Raw genomic sequence first — 14,351 nt, 5'->3', positions numbered from 1 at the left:
ACTCTCACATTCCCTCCTCATCCCCACCAGCTTTAGCAAGTGGGAGCAAAACTGTCTGTGAACAGTTTGCATACTTGAGTAAACTAACACGAGAGGCTGAGGGGAAAAGACGCACAGGTGAGGAGACGGGACTTGGAAGACAGTGCTGGCTCACAGTCTCCTAGCAGGTCAGCTGGGCCAGGCTGGATGGGATGAATGGACTCTGTCAGGAACACTTGAATTGTTTGTGACGTGAAAGAGGACTCAGGGAGCTGGCTAGAGACCGAAATCAAATCAACTGTTTCCATAGACAGGCAGGCTGGCAAGCCAGAAAATGACCCTGGTTTAAGCAGTTGGTGGCCTTTACTGAGCCCTCTGTTCTCACCCTTTCACTTGCTCTGACCCACCGGGAAGCTGAACCTGAAGAGAGAACGCTAGCTCATTTGTTACTCAGTTATTCTAGAGTGTCTCTAGAGCAATGGTTTCACTTCATCCTCATAGCAGTTCCGATTGATAAGATCATGTCCATTTTACAGATGGGAAGGCTGTTAGTACAAGGTCCCCAAGGTCACAGGAGGGTGACAAGCAAGACCTGAACCTGGTGCTGGCTGCTTCCAAGTCACTGTGTTTACTGGGCGCTCTGTTACACCAAAGATTCTGAATACTGCTGTAGATAACTAAGCTGCCTTTTAAGAGTTCTGCATGCCCGAAATATTCTAGTAGGCTTGTGAATATTTTTGAAGGGGTCGTGGACAAAGGCAAGTGGGCCAGTCAGGATTTTTCAGAGAAACAGAACCACAGGATGATTAGATGGCTGGATAGTGACCTTAAGGACCTGTGATGGTGGCAAGTCTGAAATTCATAGAGCAGACCAGCAGGCTGGAAACAGGCAGGATTCCTGTGATACAGTTTGGGGGTAGAATTCCTTCTTTCCCAGTAAAGCTCAATTTTTGCTCTTAAGGCCTTCAACTGATTGGACGAGGCCCATCCACATTATCAAGGGTAAGGGTTTTTACTTGATCCTAAATGTTAATCACATCCATGAGATACCTTCACAGCAACATCTGGCAGGTTATTTGATCAACCAGATGAGCACCACAGCCCAGCCTAACTGACACATAAACCATCAGGAGCGGCCACCATCAAGTGGTCAGTGCCTAGCGCATACCAGGCACTGCACCAAGCGTTTCTACATGCAACGCGTACCTTTTCTCATCAGAATGTTTTACACGTGCGTGAACCCTGAGACTCAGAAGGGTCCAGGTGACTTGCCCAGAGGAGTGATGGAGTCCGGGCCAGAAACCAAGTTGCCTGGTTACTACCATACCAGACTGCCTTCCAAAATCTTCAGTTGAGGGCCTTCCCTCGGCGGTCCAGTGACTAGGACTCCATGCTCCCAGTGCAGGAGGTCCAGGTTTGATCCCTGGTCAGGGAACTAAATCCCACATGCTGCAACTAAAGATTCCACATGCCACAAGAAAACCAGAGAGCCTGTGTGTGCCACAACTAAGACCCGGTGAAGCCAAATAAGTAAAAATGTTGTTTTTAAAAAACCTTCAGTGTGACTACTCTAGATTAACTAGTCTCAGAGGAATGACAGGCTGCAGAGCCGTTGAGCCTGTCAGAGCTGGCTCCAGGCTGCAGGTCTCTTGGCCCCTGGGCCAGCGTGCCCACTTCACTGTCCTCCCTCTGCTCCTGGACGAACCTGCACTGGAGACATTGTGTCCCCTCCTGGACTCACTTTCAGGTAAAAGTGGCCATAGACCATGCCGCTCAAGGTGGTCAGCAGGCCAGCCAAGGTGGGAGGTGCTGGCTGGACACACTAGTGCAGGAAAGCCCAGGCTGCCGTTACCAGCTCAGGGAACAGATGTTCTCAGAGTTGGTGCCCTGAAACCACTTTGTTGCTGAAGCAACTTCTTAATAGGAACCATTCAGGACATCGATATCAAAGCCCCCTTGAACTGAGGCTGAAACGAACCTATCTAGTGACAAATCCGTCTCCATGGCATTTTGTGTCTCAGCGAGATTAAATGGAATTTACAGAAGGCACTCCAGAATCTCATGCTCTCTGTGCAGAGGGAAATAAGTTTTCTCAGAAATCAGTTTTGGGCGGCATGCTGCTGACTGGGTATGCTTACTCTGGACCTTGCAGTGTATTGGTTGTTTGGTCACAAGCAACAGAAACCAATGCTGGATGCTTAATTAAAATGAAAAGAAATCAAAGGGGAAGCATAATTGCTGAGTGGTTTATCTTATGGAATCAAAGTAGGATTCAGAAAACTAGTACTTGAGAGCATAAGTAACCCGTGGCAGCTCTGGGCCCCTGTGCAGCAGAAATTCAGAAACCTCGGGAGTGCTGCCTGATGTTAGCACAAGTGAGCTCTGTGGTCTCCAGCCTCTGCATCTGTTCAGATTTCCAAGAGTGAGAAACTGATTTACTCAGCCTTAGTGTCTGCCCCTGAACACCTGGTGAGGGCTTCACGTAGGGCAGCACAGCTCAGGGCTGCCCCTGTGTACAGGCACCATGAGAAGGGGAATTAGCTTCTATTCCAAGAAGTGGCTTCTAGAGACTTCCCTGGTGGCCCAGTGGCTAAAGCTCCATGCTCCCAGTGCTGGGAGTCCAGGTTCGATCCCTGGTCAGGGAACTAGATCTCACATGCAGCAACAAAGATCAAAGATCCTGCATGCCTCCACTAAGACCCAACACAGTCAAATAAATAAAATGTTTTTTTAGAAATTTTTTAAGAAGTGGTTTCTACAATAACCTTGATTGTAACAGCATTTGAGGTTCATGTAGAGATACCCACATTCATAGATCTCTGTAACTGTTGTGTACGTGTGCACACTTTGCCATTCCCTTTGTCGTTCAGCCCTCCCAGCCTCCCACTCCATTTCCACAGCAATCATATCTTCACATAATTAGCTGCAAATGCAAGCTTGAGTCCTAGTTTAGCTATCCTTGCCCTTGGGCTTTTAGCATCCTGAAACATTTTAGATGAGAATGTCAGCATCAGGCAGGGAGAGACTTTGGAGGTGGTGGTCTGTATTTACAAGCAGAGTGCCTGGCACATAGTAAATGCATGGTGACTGTTGAAGGAATAATGACCACCCATCAATGCTGGGATGTCTTCCCTCCCTCCAGGGGCTTTGGCATTTTGATCCAAGGATATTCTTTAGACCCATATGTCCCATCCCTAACACCCATGTCAATAAATAATATGCATGCCTTTCCTGGGTCTCCTAGGTTGCTCAATGGTAAAGAATGCATCTGCCAAGCAGATGAGCATTCGATTCCTCGGTAGGGAAGATCCCCTGGAGAAAGTAATGGCAACCCACTCCAGTATTCTTGCTTGGGAAATCCCATGGACAGAGGAGCCTGGTGTGCTGCAGTCTATGGGGTCACAAAGAGTCAGACACAACTTAGCAATTCAACAACAACAACGTACCTTTCCTGGAGGAAAGGTAACAAGCCCCTGGTCTGCCAGTGTCCAGCATAAGGTTGATATGAAAGAGAATGTCTGGCCACAGGCCAGGGAACCTTAGGTGTTTGTATAAAGGCATTGCTTAGAGGAAGAAGAGGAATGCAGGCCAGAACAGGCTGACTCAGACTTCTGATCCTCCAACCGGCCAAGGGTAGCTCACCCAGATTCTATCTTGGTGTCATCCTTTACAAATCTGTCTTGAAATAGTGATGTGAGGGTCATATCATTTGGTATATACTTAACTGAAGCATAGTTATAGAGTGAACTGCAAATGATACTTGAAGAATTCTGTCAACTTCCAGTCCATCTCAACCACCCTCTTGCACTGGGAGCTGATGAGACCCCTTCACCAAGAATGGTTCCGAGAAACCCGTCCTTATCTCGAGCTGGTCCAGATTCCCCTCATCTGTGGCTATCAAACCCTGCTGCTCTTCTTTTTTGGATTGCTTCCCTGTTCGTGTCCCAATCTGGCCCAGGCTCACAAGTTACTTCCTTGCACAAGTTACTGCTCCTTGCAGACCAACCTGGCCTGCACACAGAGCTCAGAGTCCTATTGAGTAAAGTTACTTTAAGTAAGAAGCAGTTGTGTTGCACTGGATGACTGCTCCTTACAGCATTTTTGCGAAATACCTCGTGTTACTCCAAGGGAGAATTCTTTCTCTGTCTCAGAGATAACGAGCATCTCAGGCTGGCCTGAGACCCCAGGGTCAGTAATCTGAGCAGGAAGCCAGCAGGAAGTATCACAGCCATGGCCAAAGAGATGCCTGGGAATAGGACGGCACTGCAGTATGTTGGGGACTGTTTGCCGTGTGCCCGGTACGCCTGGCAGTACTAGTATTTCTGGTACCTTGTCCAGTTTCCACAACAGCTCAGCAGGGAGATGCTATTGCCCCATTTTGAGGAGGAACCTGAGGTCATGAGAAATCGAATTACTTGTAAAATATAGCAAGACACCCAAAGTGAAGAGCCAGGCTTTTAAGTCCTATCTGTGGTTCATTACCAGCCTCATGCGCCGTGACCTTTCTGTCTTTCAAATGATGGCCTCAGAGCTGGCCCCAGGCAGACAAATCCAGAAGACAGGAGCTGGGTCTCAGAGATGCAGAAGGCAAGAGTGAGAGAGAGGATGGCGGGGTCCAGAGCTCTGGCATGTTGGGTGCTGACTCTGTGGGGTGAGTCAGGCGAGTTTGAAGGTTTAGCATCGGAAGGAGTCCAAGGAGTGAAGAGTCCCAGAGATGGGACCACAGATGCCCAGGTTGACAATCATCTCATCAGCGTTATATCCAGCTCTCCTTGTGGCCAGTGATGCATCAGGCATGCGGCCAGCCCAGGGGACCCAGCAAGCAGGCTGGTCTGCACATCTTTGAATCCTGGTCTCTTGGCTTTTGCACTTGGCTCTGACAGGGGCACACACTGTGAATGTACAACCCCTCCACTTCCTCTCCAGAAAGACTCTGCCTTCTGGCCCAGAGACAGCCAGGCTCCTGAGTGCTGCTGGACAAGCTTCCAGGCCTCCCTCAGGTCTTGGATTCCCTTGTGTTTAAACTGAGAGGCTTCCCCTGGCTTTCTCTCTGACCCCTCCTTGTGCCAGCCACCTCCACGCCCTCACATGGGGCAGCCTCTACCTGGCATTACAGGGGCCCTGTCTCTCTGCCTACCCTCTCTCCAGGAAGTCTGTCATCCAGCTGGACCTCGCCAACACCAAGAAGGCCATGATCGTCCCCGCGTTTGAGACACTGCGCTACCGGCTCTCCTTCCCCAAGTCAAAGGCAGAGCTGCTCTCGATGCTAGACATGGGGACCCTCTTCACATTCAGGTGAGTGGCCCTCACTGCCACGCACTGGGAGAGGGGGAGCCGAAAGTCCTTCTCGCTACTGGGAAACCAGAAGCCAGGAGAGCTGCTGGCCCAGACGGTTGGCATTGGCATTAGACCATCTTAAGGCCACAGAAGCACTGCTGGCCCAAACTGTGTGCTTGGAATACTCTTTGTCTTCCCACGTGCGTGTGCTTTTTGTGTGACTGACCTGTAGGGCTTCCCTGGTGGCTCAGTGGTAAAGAACCACCTGCCAATGCCTGAGACCTGGGTTCGATCCCTGGCTGGGAAGATGCCCTGGAGGAGGAAATGGTAACCCACACCAGTATTCTTGCCTGGGAAATCCCATGGAGAGAGGAGCCTGGCAGGCTACAGTCCATAGGGTCATGAAAGAGTCAGACACAACTTAGCAATGTTAGAGAGTTCGCCCTGTGTACCCAGATGGAAAGGACGGAAGGCTGGGTAGGGTGGTCAGCTTCTTTCTTTCCCACTTTAATCAGTTGATGTTCTGCCCCTGTCTGCTGACTCTGACTTCTCCTTTTGCTTTGCTCGTCCATTCACTCTTTTGATCAGTGGGTTTCGTCACATTAGGGCCATGGTGTCCATCTCTCATTTTCTTTTCTTGTGAGCGGTCTGTTCTCTGAGGTCCTCAGGCCTAGGATGGGCAGCAGTAGCTTCAACAGCTAAAGGCATCCAGGTGACTCCAAGATTGGATACAGCAGTGTGGCAGCTGTCTGTCCTGTTGCCCGAGTGACAATTTCGAACAAATCCCTCATTTCCCTGACTTCCCAGACCCCTCAGTCCTGCAGAAACATAGCAGAGGAGCTACCCATCCCCCTGTCCAAAGGGCCAGAGAGTCTGCACGATGGCACAGATGCAGATGGCTTCTGTCCCCAGGGACAGACTGCAGCATTAAGGGGAGCACCCCTAGGTGAGTAGGAATCCTGCTCGGTCTCCTGATTGTAAGAGAGAGCCGTGCTCGCCTTCTGCTCCCATTTTAAAGAAAGGCCTCCCTTTTAAACAGTATAAACACTTCCTTTGAACTAAAAAAAAAAACCACGTGCATGCTCAGTCACTTCAGTCACGTCCGACTCTTTGCGACTATATGGACTGTAGCCTGCCAGGCTCCTCTGTCCATGGGAATTCTCCAGGAAAAAATACTGGAGTGGGAAAAAAAAAATACTGGAGTAGTTTGCCATGCTTTCCTCCAGGGGATCTTCCCAATCCAGGGATCGAACCCACGCCTCTTATGTCTCCCACATTGGCAGGTGGGTTCTTTACCACTGGCATTACCTGGGAAGCCCCCCAAAACATACATTTCTATGCAATCTGAATTTTGCTGAAAAGATCCTAATAATAACTTAGGTTTTTATACCACTGTTAAGTTACTAGAAGTTTCTAGAAGGTTCTCTCAAGCAAACATTATTTTGTGAAGAGAACTTTATGAGATAGGTTATTCATGCAAAAATTCAGAGGTGCTCCCTTTTCACCTCTCATACAGATAAAGGAATTGAGGAGTGGAGTGAAGGACAGGTAAGCCTGGTGTGCTTCAGTCTATGGGGGTCACAAAGAGTCAGACACAACTTAGCAACTGAACAGCAAAGCATGAGCTGGGCACTGGGATCAGCTCATTTAATCCTCACAACAAATCCATGAGGCAGATATGCTGTCCCCATTTTACAGATAAAGAAACTTGAGGCTCTGAGAGGCTACATAACTAGCCCAAGCCACACAGCCAGTACATGACAGAGCCTGGATTCAGCCTAGGTCTAAAAACCACAGAGCCTAGGCTCTTAACCAAAATACCATGAGACCACTGGTCAAGTCCTGAATTTACTTACCAGCATCTGAAAATGCAGGCAAAAGTGGGGACTTTGGACTCTGTAGCCTACTGGCTGTGTGTGCGCTCAGTCACTCAGTGGTGCCTGACTCTGAGACCCCATGGACTGTGGTCCTCCAGGTTCCTCTGTCCATGGGATTTTTCAGGCAAGAGTACAGAAGTAGGTTGCCATTTCCTACTCCAGGTGATCTTCCCAAAGGCTGACCACCTGGCAAGTCTCCAAAGCACCCTTCCTTCCAAATCCCCAGGTTATTTAAGAACTCATTTCAAGGCCAAGTCCAAGGGCCTGAGAGCTGGGAGAGCTGAGGGTTGGCCTGCTGTGTCCGAGATTGCTGCTCTGGCCAAGAGCTTGCAAGCCATCACGCCAAGTGCTGAATTACAAACCTTCCTTCCAAGAAACTGCTTTGTCACCTTCCCTCCAAATGATGAGCTCTTAAACCTCCTAGCAGCTGAAGTCTACTCCCAACCGCACCTGAACTAATAAATCATGCTCAGGTCTACCCATCCTCCAGGGCAGCGGTTCTGAGCGTGGTCCCTGGACCAGTAGCATCAGCACCCGCTGGGAACTTGTTAGAAGGACCAAGTCTCAAGCCCCACCCCGGCCCTACTGGATCAGAAACTCTGGGGGTGGAATCCAGCAATCTGACTGTTAAGTAGTCCTCCAGGGGATTCTGATACACATGCCAACTGGAGAACCTCTGCTCAACGCAGAGTGCCCCGAGTTTCTTCTAAGCAGCATCCCACAAGGTGGACCCAGGAAATGTCTCTCATCACTGGTTTGTTTTTGTTGTTGTTGTTTTTTGTTTTTTTTTTTTTGAAGGCTAATGTTGATTTTCTCAGAAAGCAAGTTCTGGAGACCACTGTCTACTAGTGTGACAGTAGGTTTCTTGGGGCATTTTCTGAAGCTTTTCTTTCTAGAATTTTCTTTTTCTTGAACCCCATCTGCTGCTTCACTGGCTCTCAGCCCCCATCTCTTTTAGCATCCAGGGACATATTCCTGCCCCACTAACTGGCTTCTGTCTTAGGTGCCTCTCAGGTTTTTAGATTTCTTTCATTCATTCAACTTAGTGTATAGGCCCCATTGACTACTTGTTCTAGATACAGGTCAGAGAGTGTGCTGACAGTGACATATAAAAAGAGGTAATCAGCATAGTTAACTTAAACCTTAACCTGATTAAAGGTCCTATCCCTTGAACCAGGCTGCCTAGGTATGAATCCCTGATCTACCTATTGCTATTTGTACTTGATATTGGGTATATCATGAGAACTTAAAATTAAGGGTAGTACAATATAACCAGTTTAGAGTTAAGTGCTTACTAGAGCTTATTATCATCATTATTGTTGTTCAGTTGCTAAGCCATGTCCAAGTCTTTGTGACCTTATGGACCATAGGCTTCCAGGCTCCTCTGTCCATGGGATTCTCTAGGCAAGAATACTGGAGTGTGGTGCCATTTCCTCCCCCAGGGGATCTTCCCGACCTAGGGACTGAACCTGCATCTCTTATGTCTCCTGCACTGGCAGGTGGGTTCTTTACCACTAGGGCCACCCATAATTATATTCATTTCTATTGCTGTATAACAAATTACCACAAATTTAGAAGCCCAAAACAATACAAATTTATTCTCTCACAGTCATTTTCTGAGGGTCAGAGGTCAAAGCATGCAATGACTGGATTCTCTGCTTATGGTTCTCATTTGGCTGAAATCAGTGTGGGCAAGGCTGCAGTTGTCCCTAGAGTGTGTGGTTCTCCTCCAGGCACATTGGTTGCTGACAGGATTCCTTTCCTTGTGGTTGGAGGACTGAAGTCACCATTTACCTACAGGTTTTTTGCCACATGACCCCCACAGGCAGCTCACACATGGCTTTTTGCTTTCTTCCAAACCCAGATCTAAAGGTTCATATGATTAGGTCAGGCTTACCCCAGTAGTCTCAAGTCAACTGATTAGTAACCATAACTGCATCTACAAAAATCCTTTTTGCCATATAATGTAACATAACTGTAGGGGTGATATCATGCTCATAGGTCCTGCCTCAAGAGGAAGGACATTATACTAGGGCAGGGTCACCAAAAGTCATCCCAGACTTCTGCCTTCCACTTCCTGTTACAGACTAACCTGCTGTTCCACATAAATGACAGACAGCAATCCAGAAAGTCATGTACCTTTTCATAGTGATAGCCTCTTCATTAGTGAAGGATGTACTGGATTGGTCAGAAAGTTCATTCAGGGTTTTCCTTAAGATGTCATGGAAAGCCCTGAACACACTTTTTGGCCAACCCAAGGGGCTTCCCCAGTGGCAGAGCAGTAAAGAATCTGTGTGCAATGCAGGAGACGCCGGAGACACAGGTTTGATCCTTGCGTCAGGAAGATTTGCTGGAGAAGGAAATAGCAACCCACTCCACCATTCCTGCCTGGAAAATCCCAAGGATGGGGAGCCAGGCGGACTACAGTCCATGGGATCTCAAAGAGTCAGACACGACTGAGCACATGAGCACAAGGGTAGGAAAAAACAAAAACAACAACTAGGAATTCAGGAAAAGTAAATTTCAACGTTAATTACTTGGTCTTGGTCAAGCTGCTCAACCACTCTAATGCTAAAAAAAAAAAATGTAAGAGGCTGTCTCTCTTGCTATAGGGCTTCCCTGGTAGCTCAACTGGTAAAGAATCTGCCTGCAATGCAGGAGACCCTGATTCGATTCCTGGGTCGGGAAGATCCACTGGAGAATAGATAGGCTACCCACTCCAGTATTCTTGGGCTTCCCTGGTGGCTCAGTTGGTAAAGAATCTGCCTGCAGTGTAGGAGACCTGGGTTCAGTCCCTGGGTTGAGAAGATCCCTGGAGAAGGGAACAGCTGCCCACTCCAGTATTCTGGCCTGGAGAATTACATAGACTGCGTAGTCCATGGGGTCACAGAGAGTCGGACACGACAGAGCGACTTTCACTTGTGTTGGTAGAGCAAAGTACTACAAGCTGGGTGGCTTAAAATGATGGAAACTCATCCTCACCACTCTGCAACCACAAGTCCAAGATCCAGGTGCTGGTGATAGTTGCTTGCTTCCTCCAAAGGCTCAAGGGCAGATTTCTCTCTTGCCTCTTTCTAGCTTCTGGTGTTTGCCAGCAATCCTTGGCATTCCTTGGCTTGGAGGTGTCTCACTTCGTCTCTGCCCATGTCTTCACATAGAGCTCCTCCTGCATATCTCTGCGTCCAAAATTTCCTCATTTTATAAGGACTTTGGATTAGAGACCACAACAGGCCACTGTGACCTCCTCTTAACTTGATTACATCTGCAAAGATCTTCTCTCCAAATAGGTTGCATTCATGGATACTAGGGGTCAAGACTTGAACATAGCTTTTGCCGGGGCCAGGGTGGAGGGGTAGGGGAGGAATGGGGACAAAAATTCAACCCACAACAAAGACTATATCAGCATATACCTCTTCATCCTCCAGACCAGCATTTGGAAACCTCTGCTTCCCTCCCCTCCACCAATGGCTTTTCTGCTTGTGTCCCAGGTACCATGTCTGGACGAAAGGCCACGCACCCACAAACTTTGCCAAGTGGCGGACTGCCACCACACCTTACCGGGTTGAGTGGGAGGCTGATTTCGAGCCATATGTTGTTGTGAGACGGGACTGCCCTGAGTACGACCGGAGGTTTGTGGGCTTTGGCTGGAACAAGGTGGCTCACATCATGGAATTAGATGCCCAGGTGAGAACAGTAGAATGTTATGGCCCCAGTACTGTGGGGGTGGGGGGGGGGTGCAGTGGGGGTGGGGGAGGCCTGGACCTCAGAACTGAAAGGGCCTTGGAGATAAGAAGGCAGGGACTCAAGAAGGAACAATATGTGTTCACGGTCCTAGAGTAAGAATGTGACAGTACTTGTTCTCAGCTCTGTTGATTCCTAATCCATTTTTCTTTCTCCTCCCTTGGGTGAGAGTTGGGTTCCCAGCCAAGTCCCCAGCACATCTGAGTGTCCTAGAACAAACCATTTCACCCCCTCATCCTCATTCAACCAAGTGATGAAGATGAGTAAATGATGACCATTCATCACTCAGCCTGTCTGACACAAAGCATTCTAGGAATTCCACATAAATGACACAAAACATGCAGATAAGGTGCAGCTATTCTATCCTGTAACTAAAGGAGTGATTTAGTTACATGTGTTTAATCATGAAACCCTTTCGTTCATTCAGCTAATACTTATTGAGCACCTGCCTCAAAAGAAACTACAGAATTCTAATAGATTAAACCAGAGGTCTGCAAAGCTTTTCTCCAAAGGACCAGATAGAAAATTTAGGGGGATTTGTGGGGCTGGTAAGTTTCTTTTTGAGCTCCTCAGTTCTGCCTTCGTAGTTCAGTTATAGACTGTATACTATAGGTGTGACTGTGGTAGTAGTCTCAAGGTAGTAGAATTACTTTCACTTTATAGATGAGAAAACTAAGGCTCAGAGAAGCCAGGTAATGTACCCATGGCCATGGAGACAACCTTGAACTAACTGCCCTCATCCACGTGGTGGTGCTGTCCATGGTGCTGCCCTGGTACTGGTGTCATACACGACTTCATTCCTTTGTTTGCTTGGGCGCTCATTATACATCACTGGGGGACTCTGCAGGTCTCAGACTGCTCTTGTCTGCTTCCAGGAGTATGAATTCATCGTGCTGCCCAATGCATACATGATCCACATGCCTCATGCCCCCAGCTTCGACATCACCAAGTTCCGGTCCAACAAGCAATACCGCATCTGTCTCAAAACCCTGAAGGAAGAGTTTCAGCAGGACATGTCCCGCCGCTACGGCTTTGCTGCCCTCAAATATCTCACGGCCGAGAACAACAGCTAGCACCAGGAAGCCCACCACAAGCGACGGACGTTCTACAGAGTGGGGAGAGCCACTTGCTGTTTGGGGCCCAGCCTTCAAACTCAAATTGAGCATCACTGTTTTGGTTTGTTTTTATTTGTCTCTTTGGCCCAACTAAGCTGCCCTCATTATGGAGATCTGGGGCAAGGATCTGGCCAACCCCACTCTGGCCAATGATCCATCATTCCCAAAGCAGGGGAAATCACCTGTCTATGCAGTCTCTCCAAGAATGGGACACGGAGGGTGAGAGGGAGCAAAGGGGTTATCCTTCCACAAAGCCACACAGCCAGGTCTTTGGGATGTTTTGTTTTGTTTTTTTCTTTTTTTTTTTTTTAAGGGAAGGCAGGGTTCTGGCGGTTATCCATCCCAGGAAATAAAAGCAAAAATGTCTCTTTATCAGAGAAAACTTTCTTCTTCACCCTACAGTTTAACCATGTATCCAAAAGGAGGGCACGCCAATGATCGAACTATTGTACTTGACGTTGTACTTGACAGGTCCTGGAGGGAGGATTGATTGGCTCCTACCCTCAAGGTCACTCTTGTTTTGTTCCAGGGGGTTTTGTTTGTTTGTTTTGAGTCTGGGAATCCCAAATAGAAAACCTGATCCTTTAAAGCTCCGAAGGAAAACCAGCTGCCTCAGCTAATATCCCTTGATCAGCAGTGGCTCAACCAAGAAGACAAGAGTCTTCAACCAGTATTTAAACATGGGTAGCCTTCTTCAGGATGGTCCTCAAGGCCCCATGACCTTAAATTTCCAACTGTTCAGAATCCAGGGGCTACAGAGGACTGTGGAAGTGCAAAGACCAGCTGTTGTGCAGCTGGTCACGTTTTCTTTGGGCAGTGACTGAGTCATGGGGACAGGGCTTTAAATGGATGGTTTCTGTGCACGTGAAAGGTCTGAACCTCTCAGGCCTTTAGAAGAACTTTTTCAGTCCTGAAGATTCATGAGCCCGTTGGGAGAACTTTGGGAAGAATGTGTGGGGCTCCTCTGTGTTCATGTCTGCTCTGCTGCGGCTGGGCCAAGGTCATGACCTCAGGCTCCCTTGGGGACCCATCCAAGGGTAGGCCAGCACCTTCACCATCACACAGACTGAAGGGACACTGGACTTTTTACCCATTTTCTTGAATCTTCAATATTAATGTTGTGTTTACATTGATGAGAACAAGAGTCAGGGCCCCACTCTCTGCCGGGCTGTTTGTATCGAGTTGCAGTGTGACCAGCAGACGCTGCATCAGTAAATGCAAGTACAGACTGCTTCTTCCTCACTCCCCTCCCACTCTCTCAAGGACCTGCTGGAAACACTTCAGTGTAGAAAGCAAAGTCGATAAACAGCAACTTTACACTTCTGTCCTCCCGGTGTGTTCGCTCGTCATTTGAACTTGAACTTCTTTTTCTCCCTACCTGAGGTTAGATCTCATTTCACACTCGCGACCTCAGAGCAGTTTCCCACTGTCCGTTTAGCTTCCATCACAACATAGAAGCCAGGGATTTTAGGTACCAGATGTGCGCTAGCAAGGCAAATCATGGCAGCTTATGACAATTATGAAATTATGAAACCCTGCGACAGCCGGATTTATGAGAGCCCCTCAGTGTGTTACACACTCAAGTGCATTCGCTCAAATTTACTAAAAACTTTAGGAAGACTGTTAAGACTAACTCTCACACAGATATGTTGGGTTGACCAAAAAAATTGTTCAGGTTTTTGGTACGATCTTATAGAAAAACCCAAATTTTTTCAGCCAACCCAATATGTAAGTTCATGTGTATATTTATGTCTGAGTGTGTGTATGTATATGTATATATATCATGTACATATACTACATATATGCAGGATTTGTTATTATGAAAGTTATACATGAATATTGTAAAAAGTGAACCATCACAGAAGTATTCAAAGTTCATGTTAAATCCCCATTTTCTATTACTGCGTGGGAGCCAGCTCATACCAGCTCACGAGGACTTACTGCGCACATCTCTTACTCCTGTGTTCAGTAACATCACTTTTGTAGCATGGAATCACCTGTGATCATAGTATTTACACCATGGAAATCAGGAAACACCACAAATCAGGGCACCAACACCCTGAGAGCCAGTTGTTAAACATCCACTGGCACACCACCTTTTCCTTTCCCCTGTGTACACACACACACACACACAGTCTCTTTCAAACTTTCATATGCTGGTAGCTGTAATTCCTTGCTTTCACTCGCATTTCTGTGAGTATGGTTGTGTCTACATAATTTGTTATCTGAAGTGGGTCACCTCTGAGAACAAAAGAAGGTGCTAATTACTTAGACACAGTAGGTATAAATTGGGGGATGGTATTGCTTCACATACACTGAATTTATTAAAGCCAGAATCTGACACTCTATACCAATAAGAGAA

General features: G+C 47.7%; 1 protein-coding gene across 4 annotated transcripts in view; it reads left to right on the top strand.

The window, feature by feature from the left end:
• Nucleotides 1–13,318, top strand: part of LARGE1 (LARGE xylosyl- and glucuronyltransferase 1) — a 609,947-nt gene extending 596,629 nt beyond the window's left edge. For 3 of the 4 annotated variants that reach the window (XM_005206780.5, XM_059886204.1, XM_024991490.2), the window contains exons 13-15: nucleotides 5,128–5,274; nucleotides 10,622–10,817; nucleotides 11,750–13,316. In XM_005206780.5, the coding sequence (XP_005206837.1) occupies nucleotides 5,128–5,274; nucleotides 10,622–10,817; nucleotides 11,750–11,947 (541 nt within the window). In that variant the 3' untranslated portion in view covers nucleotides 11,948–13,316. Of the gene's footprint in view, nucleotides 1–5,127; nucleotides 5,275–10,621; nucleotides 10,818–11,749 lie in introns of all 4 variants that reach the window. The other variant, NM_001205588.1, reaches the window with a different exon arrangement.
• The last annotated feature ends 1,033 nt before the right edge of the window (nucleotides 13,319–14,351 follow it).

This window comes from Bos taurus, chromosome 5, assembly GCF_002263795.3.
Source record: "Bos taurus isolate L1 Dominette 01449 registration number 42190680 breed Hereford chromosome 5, ARS-UCD2.0, whole genome shotgun sequence".
Lineage (NCBI taxonomy): Eukaryota > Metazoa > Chordata > Mammalia > Artiodactyla > Bovidae > Bos > Bos taurus.
Note: the sequence above shows the minus strand (reverse complement) of the source record. Positions and strands in the feature narration are given on the sequence as shown.